The sequence below is a fragment of the Bufo gargarizans genome, unplaced genomic scaffold (genome assembly GCF_014858855.1).
Source record: "Bufo gargarizans isolate SCDJY-AF-19 unplaced genomic scaffold, ASM1485885v1 original_scaffold_1327_pilon, whole genome shotgun sequence".
Lineage (NCBI taxonomy): Eukaryota > Metazoa > Chordata > Amphibia > Anura > Bufonidae > Bufo > Bufo gargarizans.
This window is the reverse complement of record NW_025334310.1, coordinates 68843-82627: the sequence shown is the minus strand read 5'-3', so window position 1 is coordinate 82627 and position 13785 is coordinate 68843. Positions and strand designations below refer to the sequence as shown.

At 43.6% G+C, this 13785-nt stretch overlaps 1 protein-coding gene across 1 annotated transcript in view; it reads right to left on the bottom strand.

The window, feature by feature from the left end:
* The window catches only part of LOC122923184 (uromodulin-like), a 64254-nt gene that overhangs the window by 34814 nt on the left and 15655 nt on the right, over window positions 1-13785 (bottom strand). The window contains exons 5-7 of the mRNA XM_044273918.1: window positions 10621-10859; window positions 5512-5562; window positions 5325-5441 (exon numbers count right to left, since the gene is read on the bottom strand). Of these exons, the coding sequence (XP_044129853.1) occupies window positions 5325-5441; window positions 5512-5562; window positions 10621-10859 (407 nt within the window). The remainder of the gene's footprint in view (window positions 1-5324; window positions 5442-5511; window positions 5563-10620; window positions 10860-13785) is intronic.

Sequence of the window (13785 nt, the reverse complement as noted above, 5' to 3'; positions counted from 1 at the left end):
ATATATCACCAGAGTGAGAAACACCTGCTGAGTACCTGTTATATTAGCAGCCACTGCATGATTATTAAATTATACTGTATAGTGGAAATATTCATTTGTATAGTATGGGAACATTATACAGCCAGGTCCATAAATATTGGGACATCGACCCAATTCTAAAAATTTTGGCTCTATACACCACCACAATGGATTTGAAATGAAACAAACAAGATGTTCTTTAACTGCAGACTGACAGCTTTAATTTGAGGGCATTTACATTCAAATCAGGTGAACGGTGTAGGAATTACAACAGTTTGCATATGTGCCCCCCACTTTTTAAGGGACCAAAAGTAATGGGACAGAATAATAATCATAAATAAAACTTTCACTTTTTAATACTTGGTTGCAAATCCTTTGAAGTCCTTTACAGCCTGAAGTCTGGAACGCATAGACATCACCAGACGCTGGGTTTCATCCCTGGTGATGCTCTGCCAGGCCTCTACTACAACTGTCTTCAGTTCCTGCTTATTCTTGGAGCATTTTCCCTTAAGTTTTGTCTTCAGCAAGTGAAATGCCTGCTCAATCGAATTCAGGTCAGGTGATTGACTTGGCCATTGCATAACATTCCACTTCTTTCCCTTAAAAAACTCTTTGGTTGCTTTTGCAGTATGCTTGGGTTCATTGTCCATCTGCACTGTGAAGCGCCGTCCAATGAGTTCTGAAGCATTTGGCTGAATATGAGCAGATAATATTGCCCGAAACACTTCAGAATTCATCCTGCTGCTTTTGTCAGCAGTCACATGTACCACCAGACATCTGAGAAGCTCTGACAGTCGTTCTTCAGAACCTCCTGCTTGAGGTTCCTTTTGTTTTGCTTTCGTTTTCTCATCTCGTTAGCCTCTCTCAGCTGTCATGTAGTTGTACTGATTGCATCCCTTTAAATCCCTTCCCATACTGCATCACTTTGCGGTTTATACAACTTCCTGGAGTGTGTGCATGCTGGATGCTACTACTGAGTCTTCTACAGATAAGTTTGTTCATTCATTTGTGTTTTCCTGTTTGCTGGATCCTAGGTGACCCTAACTCCCTCCGTATTAAGTGTAGGGAGCCGGTGGTCGTGTCCCCTCACTATTATAGGGTGTTCAGGTGTCATACAGTCGAGGAACGAGGATATGCAATCATCTACCACTGACATTTTTGCATAGGCTGAGCAGTAAGGGAGAGAGCCAGGTCTGTTACAGGGCTTACCCTCTGGTTCCTTAGTTTTGGATCCAGTCAGTCGGATCTTCATTTTGTGTCTTCTAGTTTTCTGTACACCTTCCGTGACATCACACCATCAATAAATACAAGAGAACCAGTTCCATTGGCAGCCATACATGCCCACGCCATGACACTACCACCACCATGCTTCACTGATGAGGTGGTATGTTTAGGATCATGAGCAGTTTCTTTCCTTCTCCATACTCTTCTCTTCCCATCACTCTTCTACAAGTTGATCTTGGTCTCATCTGTCAATAGGATGTTGTTCCAGAACTGTGAAGGCTTTTTTAGATGTCGTTTGGCAATCTCTAATCTGGCCTTCCTGTTTTTGAGGCTCACTAATGGTTAACATCTTGTGGTGAACCCTCTGTATTCACTCTGGTGAAGTCTTCTCTTGATTGTTGACTTTGACACACATACACCTAACTCCTGGAGAGTGTTCTTGATCTGGCCAACTGTTGTGAAGGGTGTTTTCTTCACCAGGGAAAGAATTCTTCGGTCATCCACCACAGTTGTTTTCCGTGGTCATCCGGGTCTTTTGGTGTTGCTGAGCTCACCGGTGCATTCCTTCTTTTTAAGAATGTTCCAAACAGTTGTTTTGGCCACGCCTAATGTTTTTGCTATCTCTCTGATGGGTTTGTTATGCTTTTTCAGCCTAATGATGGCTTGCTTCACTGATAGTGACAGCTCTTTGGAACTCATCTTGAGAGTTGACAGCAACAGATTCCAAATGCAAATAGCACACTGGAAATGAACTCTGGACCTTTTATCTGCTGATTGTAATTGGGATAATGAGGGAATAACACACACCTGGCCATGGAACAGCTGAGAAGCCAATTGTCCCATTACTTTTGGTCCCTTAACAAGTGGAAGGCACATATGTAAACTGTTGTAATTCCTACATAATTCACCTGATTTGGATGTAAATACCCTCAAATTAAAGCTGACAGTCTGCAGTTAAAGCACATCTTGTTCGTTTCATTTCAAATCCATGATGTGGTGGTGTATAGAGCCAAAAATGTTAGAATTGTGTTGATGTCCCAATATTTATGGACTTGACTGTATGTACTGTATGGTGACATTATCTATGTATAGTATACAGTATGACAGCATTCAATAGTGTAACTAGAACTGACTGGGGCCCACAGCAAATTTTTTCATGGGCCCCCCCTCCTCCAGTAACTTCTTAGCAACCTGCATCTGAAGACTTAAAAGTCTATGATTAATGTTATCACCAATCATGGACTATGCCACCAGGTGTCTGCTGTGTAAAACTATGACTAAAGCTATGACGACCAATCATCTCCGGGGTGGGTGCCATCTTTAAAGGGAAGGGATTAAAGGGATATTCTGGGATCAGCATATTTATAACCTATGCTTAATAGAGGTCATGAAAACCAGATAGGTGGTGGTACACTTCTATGGGATGGATCTGTCTGTTCAAGTGAATAGGATGGATCTTCCCCACAGAAGTGAATGGGGGCGCCATACTTGAAATTACACTGATCACCACTGCAATTGCTGTAACAAGCATATAAACAGAGCAGAGAAGGCAGCGTTCGTATAAGCACTGCTTTCTCTTCAGACAGCTGATCGACGAGAGTGCCGGGTGTCTGATCTGATATTGATGACCTATACTGAGGATAGGTCATCAATATAAATAAAGCAGACAACCCCTTTTGCAGAATTTTATCATTTAACATTATCTCTATGTATAAGTAGAGCTCAAATCATTATAAAGATATACAGGGGTTTCTAGAGACTTGGGCTGGGTTTACATGGTGACACTGGTCAGGATCGCTGGGTAGTGGTGATCCCATAGAAATGAATGGAATCGCGGTAGGCAGTCGCAAGGAATCCTGTCGCTGCTACTCAGCAATACTGGGCGTCACAGGTGTCGCGTGACCAGTTTCTCTGTGTAGCCCAAGCCTGCCCTTAACCCTTTAACAACATCCTGGTGGTCTGACAGCACCCACTCAATTGGAATGCAAGAGTGAAAAATACCAATTCATTCAGGCCTAAAATTGTCAGGTCATAAATGGCTTATGATAGTCTCTCCTGAGGTTGGACTCCCCCTAATCAAACATTATAGCCCTATCCGTAGTCCCAGAAAAACACTTAATCAGAAAAGGAAGTTGGACCTAAAATGAAAAGGTGTTAAGGGGGTTGTGCCACTAATGTAAATGTATCCCATCCAACAGATATGGCTGTTATATCACTTGTACCAAATACCACCGTTTTTCAAAACTGCCTTATTGTAAAGTTGTTAGCCTACCATTGTACTATGTGGCAAATCTGATATGATATTCAGTTGCTGTAGGTTATATCCTGTGGAGGAGCCTTGTAATGTAGGGTGTAGAAAGTGTCATTGGTAAGAACAAGGGACGTGGTTATTGTCACATGATCTACTGTCAGGACACATCTCACTGCCCTAAAGCTTGATAGGATAGCAGACACATAACAAACCAGGAAGTAGGATTTAAGCATGGGGGATAAAGGAGAACTGCAAATAAGGTAATTTTTGAAAAAAAAAAAAAAACTGCCCAAGAAGGAATATTGCAGTATATAATAGATATATGATTCCACAACACACTATTAAGACACCCTTTACAAAAGAATAGAACTTGGCTAGTCGTATCACTAACTCCCTGTGTCCCGCACTGGACCCTACAACCACCACTGAAAGAGTGCTATTACTCACCATAGATCCTACTGGAAGAGACTTTATCAAAATCAAGAGGAAAGAGGGCCATAACTCCCATCCTTGCCTAAATCCATACATTGTTATCTGGGAAGAATTGCACTGTGTACAGTTCGAACTGTGTCTGCTGTAACTGACTCCTGCACCATATGCTGACCATTATCCTCTATATGCCCAACCTTACACCAATCCAAACACCTAACATTTCAGGCACTTTAAGTACCATCAAGCAAGAGCCCTAGAATCAGGTTGTCCCAAGGGAAGAAAGGTTGCCTCTGCCCACTCCATTCGTTGCACTGGCCCTAGGGAGCTATGGTCTGAGGGAAATCACTTTAATAGATTGTGAGTGCCAAAGCCACTACTGTGCCCATCCTCTGCCCCGGCTCCTCAGGGGCTTGATGTGGAGTAATTGAAAGAACACTTTAGAGTGAAAAGTAGTTTATGGCAAGACCTCTTTAAAAGGTGGACAATCACTCATACACATGGACATCTGATTCCCAATATGGATCCATACTTTACTTTTGTGTATTTCTGATCTAAGAAAGTAGCACACAGACAGTGGCATAACTAGAACTGACTGGGCCACACAGCAAATTTTCAAACCGGTCCCTACTAGTGCCTAGTTAAGATAGCTCTTTTATACCAGGCCAGGCAGCCGCTCTGTCTGTTTCCTACACGTATTTGCTGCATGTCAAGTCACTGTATATACTGTCAATGTATATAATGTCACTGTATAAGGCTACATTCACACGACCATATGTATTTTTTTACGGTCTGCAAAATGTGTATCCGCAAAAAATATGGATGACGTCCATGTGACATCCGTGTTGCATCCGTTTTTTTGCAGACCCATTGTACCAATTACTATCCTTGTCTGCAAAACAGACAAGAATAGGATATGCTCTATATTTTTTGCGGGGCTACGGAACGGGCATACGGATGTGGATAGCCCACAGTGTGCTGTCCGCATTTTTTGCAGACACATTGAAATGAATGGGTCCTCATCTAATCTGCAAAAAAAAAATGAAAGGACACGGAAACAAAATACGTTCATGTGAATTTAGCCTAAAACTGTTGAGGGCGACCTGACAAAATCTTTCAATCCTCCTCCTGGGTGGGCCCCTTCTGAGTTTGGGCCGCCACTTCCCCTTCTTCCACTATATCTACAGGCCTGCACACAGTGGTTCCACCTCAGAGGTTCTCATAGAAAAAAAAAGTGTTTTGTGCTCCATTACTTGTTGGAGACTATACTATATGTAATAGTTGTGTATGACATGTTACCTACATATACTTCAGTGTAGATTCACCTACATTTTTATGTTATTAGATGCCCATAAAATAATCCTTTAGTTTATACTTATCTTTTGCCTATTTTGGAACTTACTTTAGAGCTTAGATAGTTAATGGGAAACACAAGGCCATAACTGTGGTATGCAATATCTTTATAGATCTTGTAGTCAGGCTGATCTGTACCGAAACAAGATCCAGCAAAAAAGAAGACCTACAAAGAGAAGAAAGTAGAAATGGCTTACATGTAATCTGTATAACAGAAAATCAACTGTAATCATTACTTGTGCAACACGTTCAGTTAACACTAGTGTGGCAAGTGTAGGACTATCTTTCTAGATTATCAAATGACAAAAAAACAATACTAACATGGGACTAACATTAGAGATGAGTGAATAAAAGCTGACAAAGTGGAACTTGATCCAAATTTCAGGAATTTTTCAATTCACACCGAATCCGAATTTCCTCACACTTAGCAGTAACGAATCACATTTCTTCCTAAAATGGCTGCTGCACATATTAGGACACGAATCAAGGAACTCTGGGAATGCGGTATCACCCACAATGCCATGCATGCAGCCAATCAGCAGCCAGCCAGCCCTGTGATGTCACAGCCCTATAAATAGCCTCAGCCATCTTAGATTTTGCCATTTTCCAGTGTACTTAGTGCAGGGAGAGAAGTTAGCAGGCGCTAGGGACAGTGCTAGGAAAGACTTCAAAAACATATATTTTGCTCAATAGAAGTTCAGGGATAGAGCAATAGAAGTGTAGGGAAAGGATAGGGAGGAATTATTACACAGTATTGAAGCAGAACAGGGTTAAGTAGGGGAGGTTACAGCCTGGGTAATAGTAACGATCCTATTACACCTTGCTGCACTGACTGCAGATCCAAATTGCTATTATACATCTCTGTAATTCTAGCAAACCATTCTTGTTATTGGGGTGCAAGTGCGTTTTGATATAGCCATTAACAGGGTTTATTACAAGGAAATATTTCTATGTCTTATTTGTCCCTGCGTCTTATGGGGTGAATACTAATGAGCGCTTCCATAATGGAAGCGCTAATTAGTACCGGAGGACCGGAAAGCCACTTCCTGGTCCTCGGATGTCAGTTGTGCAGTGGCTACACATAGCATGAGGGCGCGATGTGACCTCGCGCTGTGCGCGCTGGTTCACAGCACAACCGACAGCAGGAGGAAGAAGATCGCGGGCGGTGAGGAGCGGCGGCGTCCAAGAGAGGTAAGTGGTTTATTTATTTTGTGATCTGAGGCTGGGGTCTGCTGAATTGTGGCTGGGGGCTGCTGAATTATTCCTGGGGGCTGCTGAATTATTTCTGGGAGCTGATTATATGACTGGGGGCTGATTATATGACTGGGGGTTATTACATATGGCTGGGGGCTGATTACATATGGCTGGAGGCTGCTGAAATATGGCTGGGGGCTGATCACATATGACTGGGGGCTGATTACATATGCCTGGGGGCTGCTGAATTATGGTTGGGGGCTGCTCACATATGGAGGGGGGCTGCTCACATATGGAGGGGGGCCGATCACATATGGCTGGGGGCTGATATGAGGCATGGAGGACTGATATGAGGCATGGGGGGGTCTCATCTGAGGTCTGATTGGGGCTCTTCTTTATATTGGACTCTGAATGAATGAATAACTTATGAACGTCACAGGAGAGGAACTGCTCCATGTCCTTCATTAAAAAAAAAATTTAATCATGGCTTTTTGACAACTCAAAATCGGAACCATGGTGACTGACAACGGGAAGAACATGGTGTCGGCGCTGCGTCAAGGAAGGCTGAGCAATGCGGTTGTCAAGCGGTTCCTGAAGTCTTCCACCCAACTGCAAGACAGGTAACTTTGAATGCACTTCAGCCAATTGCACACCGCAAAGCACACCCTCCTTGAGCTGCAGCGGCAGAACGGCATCCCACAGCATAGACTGCAACATTTCCACCTGTTGGAATTCCACCCTCCATATGTTGGACCGACTGTACGAACAGAGAAAGGCCATGAACGATTTCTTGATGATCAAAGCGAACAGGAGTACTCCCCTGTGTAATTTCGATGTCAGCCAGTGCTTATGCGTGACACTTCCGTTTTCTCAGACCCTTTGAGGAGGCCACGTTATTTGTCAGTCGCCAGAACTACAAGATGAACAATGTCATTCCACTGCTTCATGCCCTGGAACAGATGCTGGTAAATCTGGCTGGTCAGGGGACTGGAGACGTGGCACCTAGATCTCATGGTCACATGTGCCCTGTGGGGGTTGAACTGAATGAGGAGGAGGAGCACATTGGAGCACAAGCAATGTGTAGCGAAATGGGTGGTTTTTATACACAGGTGACAAGAGAGGAGGAGCAGCAGCAGCCAGAGGAGCTACAGGGCAATGAGGAAGACGAGGCTGAAGACCAAGACACACCATGGCAGTATGCAGTTTAGATAGAGGCAGGGAGTCCCTCCGAGTCACTTGCACAAATGGGCCGATCCTTGCTTACTTGCTTGGGTAGTGACAGCCGAATTGTCACCATTGGATAGAGGGATGACTTCTGGCTCTCCACCTTGTTGGACCCTCGCTACTGGTCCAAAATGGGTGCCTTTTTTACACCCGCTGAGAGGGAGGACAAACTGAACTACTATAGAGACATCCTATGTAATCAGTTGGCCGCTGCCTATCTGTGCCATCATCCATCCTCTTGCAGGTCTGACCGGGGGGGGCCCTCTGCGCTAACGTTCCTCTGCCAAGGCTGATGAGGCAGGGTGGGGGGGTAGGAGCAGTTCCAGCTCCATCAGCAGCAACTTGAGTCTAGAGTCGCTGATGAGCAGCTTTCTTCACCCGCCTAGTGAAGAAACTATTTGCCAGCAGCTGCTAGGCCTGGAGCAGGACCTAAACCAGCAGGTGGTGGCATACTTGGACAGAACCCTGCCACCCCACATCGAAGATCTGCTGGACTACTGGGCAGCCCAAACTGGGTTTGTGGCCACAACTGGCAGAGTTTGCCCTGGAAAAGCTGTCCTGGCCTGCCAGTAGTATGTTTAGTGCGGCAGGGGCCATAGTTACCCAAAAATAACTTGCCTATCCAATCAAAATGTGGAGAGACTGACCTTTGTCAAGAAAAATCAGGCGTGGATCAGACAGGATTTCCACCCACCAATGCCTGATGCATCAGACTAGATCATCCATGGTGCCACAACAACACTTTCACAAAAGAGACCAGTTTCTTCTGGCTACCTGCCTCAGCTATTATTCTGATGCTGCCACCAGCCTGATGCCACACATATGATGCCAAGAGCTCCTTCTTTCACCCACTATGTTCAGCTGGTACTGGTATTGCCACCCACCTCCCCACTCTGTCACTGGGTCACTCTGTGGTCTCCTGATGCTGCGGTCACCTCCACACTATGTCACCTTGTCACTCTGTGGTCTCCTGATGCTGCGGCCACCTTCCCACTTTGTCACTGGGCCATTCTGTGTTCTCCTAATGCTGCTGCCACCTCCAGACTATGTTACCTTGCCACTATGTGTTCTCCTGATGCTGCTGCCACCTCCACACTATGTCCCCTTGCCACTCTGTGGTCTCCTGATGCTGCGGCCACCTTCCCACTTTGTCACTGGGCCATTCTGTGTTCTCCTGATGCTGCAGCCACCTCCACGCTTTGTCACCTTGCCACTCTGTGGTCACCTGATGCTGCTGCCACCTCCTCCACACTATGTCACCTTGCCACTCTGTGGTCTCCTGATGCTGCTGCTGCCACCTCCACACTGGATTTGTGTCGCTCTGTGGTCTACTGATGCTGCTGCCACCTCAACACTATGTCACCTTGCCACTCTGTGGTCTACTGATGCTGTTGCTGCCACCTCCACACTCTGTCATTGTGCCACTCTGTGGCATGCTGATGCTGCTGCCACTTCCACACTGTCATTGTGCCACTCTGTGGCCTCATCCTCATGCTGCTGCCACCTCCAGACTCTGTCATTGGGCCACTATGCGGTCTCCTCATGCTGCTTCCACCTCACCACTATGTAATACGTCCAGTCTGTGGACTTCTCATGCTGTTACCACCCTTCCCACTTAATGACTGGGCCCCTATTTTGCCACCCTGTGGCCTCCTCCTGATGCTCCTGCCGCCACCTCCACACTCTGTCATTGTGCCACTCTGTGGCCTCCTCCTGATGCTGCTGCCACCTCCGCACTCTGTCATTGTGCCACTCTGTGGCATGCCGATGCTGCTGCCACTTCCACACTGTCATTGTGCCACTCTGTGGCCTCATCCTCATGCTGCTGCCACCTCCAGACTCTGTCATTGGGCCACTATGCGGTCTCCTCATGCTGCTTCCACCTCACCACTATGTAATACGTCCAGTCTGTGGACTTCTCATGCTGTTACCACCCTTCCCACTTAATGACTGGGCCCCTATTTTGCCTTTAGGGCTGTCTGACATCATCATTTATTTTACACTTCTGATCTGTCAGAAGGAAGGAAAAATGAGACACACAACGGATCCTGTCTGTGTAACAGCTCTAAGGACTGTGTGCTCCCATCAGAATTGACTTATGGTTTGGTAGCCAAAAGCAGGAGTGGGTAGAAAACACAGAAGACATGCAAATATTCCATTCACATGTCATCTCTGTTTTGGATCCACTGCTGTTTTTTTTTTGGGCATTAGCAATACTAATGGATTACTTACCAAATGCTGACCGAGTGAAGGCAGATGCTTCACAGACAGGATCTGTTTTTTTGGGGTTATTGTTCTGAGGGATCAGAGGAAGGGCAAAATAATCAGTGACGTCAACACAAACTTACTGCTGACACCCTCTCCACTCTGTCGGGGGACTCTACTTGTATTAATCTTTTAATAGAACATGTTCTGCCGACATCTATGTGCAATCAGCTGCCGATGGTGTAAAAGGAGTGCGCTTCTTCTTGACGCTAACATCGACCTGTAAGGCTGAGTTGATACTTGAGTTATTTGGTCAGTTTGGGCCCGTTACTGCCCAAATACGTGAACTGTGCAGTAATTCTAAGAGCGACGCCTGTCATCTACATGTCATACTGACTCACAGTTTGAATTCACTACCACAGCAGACTCCCTGTGCGTGTTACTACAAGGCACAGTGTTCTACACCACTATACAGGATCTCTGCAGCCAGGAAATAGCTGATTTTTAACACTATTTGCCACGAATAAATTCGGATCGAACCAAATCATTTCGAAAAATTCGGCTAACCGGCCGAATCGAGTTTTTTGAGAAATTCGCTCATCTCTAAGTAACATCAAAGAAGTGTTAAACAATTAAGCGTTAAATGTAAATCGCAATGATGATACGATAAAATATGGCACTGTAGGTATAACATTCTTATAGCCCCTCTTTGTATATCTTACCTTAACTTGCAAAGAATCTATCAGAGAATATATCTGGTTGACTGTATCTGTGTAATCACTGTCCTTGGCTGACGCATCTGTCACCAACAAGACAAAGGAACCATATGGGCTGTACTGCAGGGCTGTCAGCAATCCTGACATTGCATATTCTGGACAATCACCCCCTTCATGGGGATAAAGGCTATAGAGATTGTTGAAAAACTCAGTAGATGAACAGGTAACATAAAGAGGCCCAACACCTGAAAACAAGAGATCATAATTTATATCATGATATTATGGTATATTCATATTGTGTAAAATTAATTTATCCTGCAGTTCAGGAGTGCATTTTGTGCTGTAATCCGCTTAGAATCTGCCTCCCATTGTTTTCAATGAGAAATAACCAGAGTTTATAAATAAAAAAAAAGTGACATATGCCTTCCCGGTGTAATTTCTGTGTGGAAACCGAAATCTGCATGCAGATTAGCCTCATTGTACAGGGCTCAATGTGCAGGCAGATCTCCAGCATGTTATCTGCAGAACAACGGCAGAAATCCAAGGCTTAGACTTGGATTTTTGCATCCGATTCCACAGCAAATACACATTGGGGGACATTTACTAAGCATGTCGAACCAGAATTGTGGCATAAAATGCATAAAAAAGAATGGCGTTTTTATTTGCGACAAATATGTCAACAGTTTTCTCCAGAATTTCCACCATAAAAAAAGCATCACGCCAGAAAGAAGTTATTAATGTCAAAGTGGACGGGACTATCAAATTGGCGCATGTTGCGCCTCATTTATCATCTTCTTATCAGCAGAAATCGCTCAAATTGTTGCGGACAGTTAAGCCAGCTCATGTGGCGTTGCTTTGTGTAAAAAGTCGCATTTATGTCAGAAAGATATGACTTTTTGGCAAAAAGTCGCATTTATGAAAAGAAAACCAACTTGTCGTGGGAACAAGTGATAGGTGAGTATTAAAACCCGATGTATTTATTATTATCAAATATACAGTAAATGAGCTAAACAGCAGGGTTTTGTCAGAAAATTGACGTTCAACAAAAGCAAAATGGTAACAAAAACGTCCTAAGTCTGAGAAAAAAGGTGCAATTTACCACTGGAAATGTTGCTAATATTGTTCAAAAGTCACAAGTGCGGTCTGGCAGGGTTGGCTGAAATGGCGCATTTCCATTTTAATAAGTTGAATTTTTTTGCTATTTGTGTTAAAATGTCACAAATCAAAAGACATAGACGAAGTTTATATTAAAAAAGTCATATTTTTAAATTGGCATGCGCCTTTTGATATATGAGGTGAAACAAATAACTTTTAATTTGTAATGTTAGTATTTTTTTTTTGTGGCAAATTACACCATTATTGATAAATGTCCCCTATTGGGTTTTTCTGCTGTTGTTTTAACCGTCTGTACTAGTGTTGAGCGAAGAAAAACATCCGAAGTGGAATTCGGTTAGAAAGATTTGATTGTAAACTAAGCCGAATTTCCCTGCGCTTCGTGGTTATCCTAAAATGGCAGCTGGAGTTGTCATAGAAAGAACAGGAAAAAAAAATTCAATCAAGAGAGGACTGGACTGCCTCTGCGAGCAAGTGGATGGGGTGAGTGATTTTTTTTTAAAACCCAAAAGGCTATTACCATTTTTAACAGCTGTTAAAGGGGTGCACTTCTGTCTAAGCCGCCGTTAAAAATTGTCCCATTGATTGATAGGCTGAATGGGTTTTTAACAGCGATTCCTGACAAATTAATTTGTAACAGATCAAATTTCTTGTCAAATTTCAGCGAAGCTGTGAAAACAAACTTTTCAAAACTTTGCTCATCTCTAGTCTGAACACACCCCAAGCGTATGGTCAAAAAGGGCAGAATTTCTGCATCCGTTTTTCTAATGTGGATTTGGCAAAACTTTTTATGCGGATTCACCACGGATTTCACCTCTGCTTTTGCAAAGGGTGTTTGCAAAGGGTGAAATCTGCGCTGGAAATCCCCCCAGCATAAATTGGCATACAGCGGATCTAAAGTCCTCACTTCAGGTGAATTTCCGCAACAGTTTTTTTTTTTTTTTTTTTTTTCACAAGATGTGGATTTCTTAAAATCTCATCCATCTTGCTTGAAATGTAAAAGGCAGGTGATCCAGAGTGGCAAATTCACAGTGTATACATCCCATATGGTCAGGAACAGAAAATCACAATCTTGTTCCCTCAATATCAAACATAGCTGAAGCATTTCCCTAGTGTATGAAGACCTCATAAAAAATTCCCCATACCTCAGCTTCCGAGACTTTGGAGGGACATTTAATAAGACTGGTGTTCTGCAATCCGGGCCCAAGTCCCTCTGCCCTGCCAGAGGAAGATCCAAAGTTATGTAGAGGTGTAGGCCACAACATAAGTTTGGTATTTCGTTCAGCAGACCAAGCGACAGGCATAACTCTATGCCAGCCCTCTTGCTGGCCTAAATTTCAAATCTATGTACACTTTGAGGGGCAAGTTTTGTTTTTTTTTGTTTTTTTTTTGCATTTTACTCATTTTGGGCTAAAATCTTTTTTTCTATTGGTCTTTATTAAATATATTCAGCAATTCTATTACAGAGTGTTAAGTGTTTGTCTAGCTGTGTGAATAGCACTTTCACTTTGTGCACATCATCTAAATAACCTTATCTCTAAATAACTAAAAGGTTATAAACACTTGTTTAAGCCACATTCTTAGGCCTCTTTCACACTACCGTTTTTTGTTTCCGTTTTGCGGGCCGTTTTTTGTGTTCCGTATACGGAACCATTCATTTCAATGGTTCCACAAAAAAAACGGAATGTACTCCGTATGCATTCCATTTCCGTATTTCCGTTTTTCCGTTCCATTGAAAGATAGAACATGTCCTATTATTGCCCGCAAATCATGTTCCGTGGCTCCATTCAAGTCAATGGGTCCGCAAAAAAAACGGAACACATACGAAAATGCATCCTTATGTCTTCAGTATCCGTTCCGTTTTTTCTGAACCATCTATTGAAAAGGTTTTAAATTTTTTCTATGTAATTACTGTATACTGTATATGCCATACGGAAAAACGGAATGGAACAACGGAACAGAAACGGAAACACAACGGAAACAAAAAAACGGAACAACGTATCCGTGAAAAACGGACCGCAAAACACTGAAATAGCCATATGGTAGTGTGAAATAGGC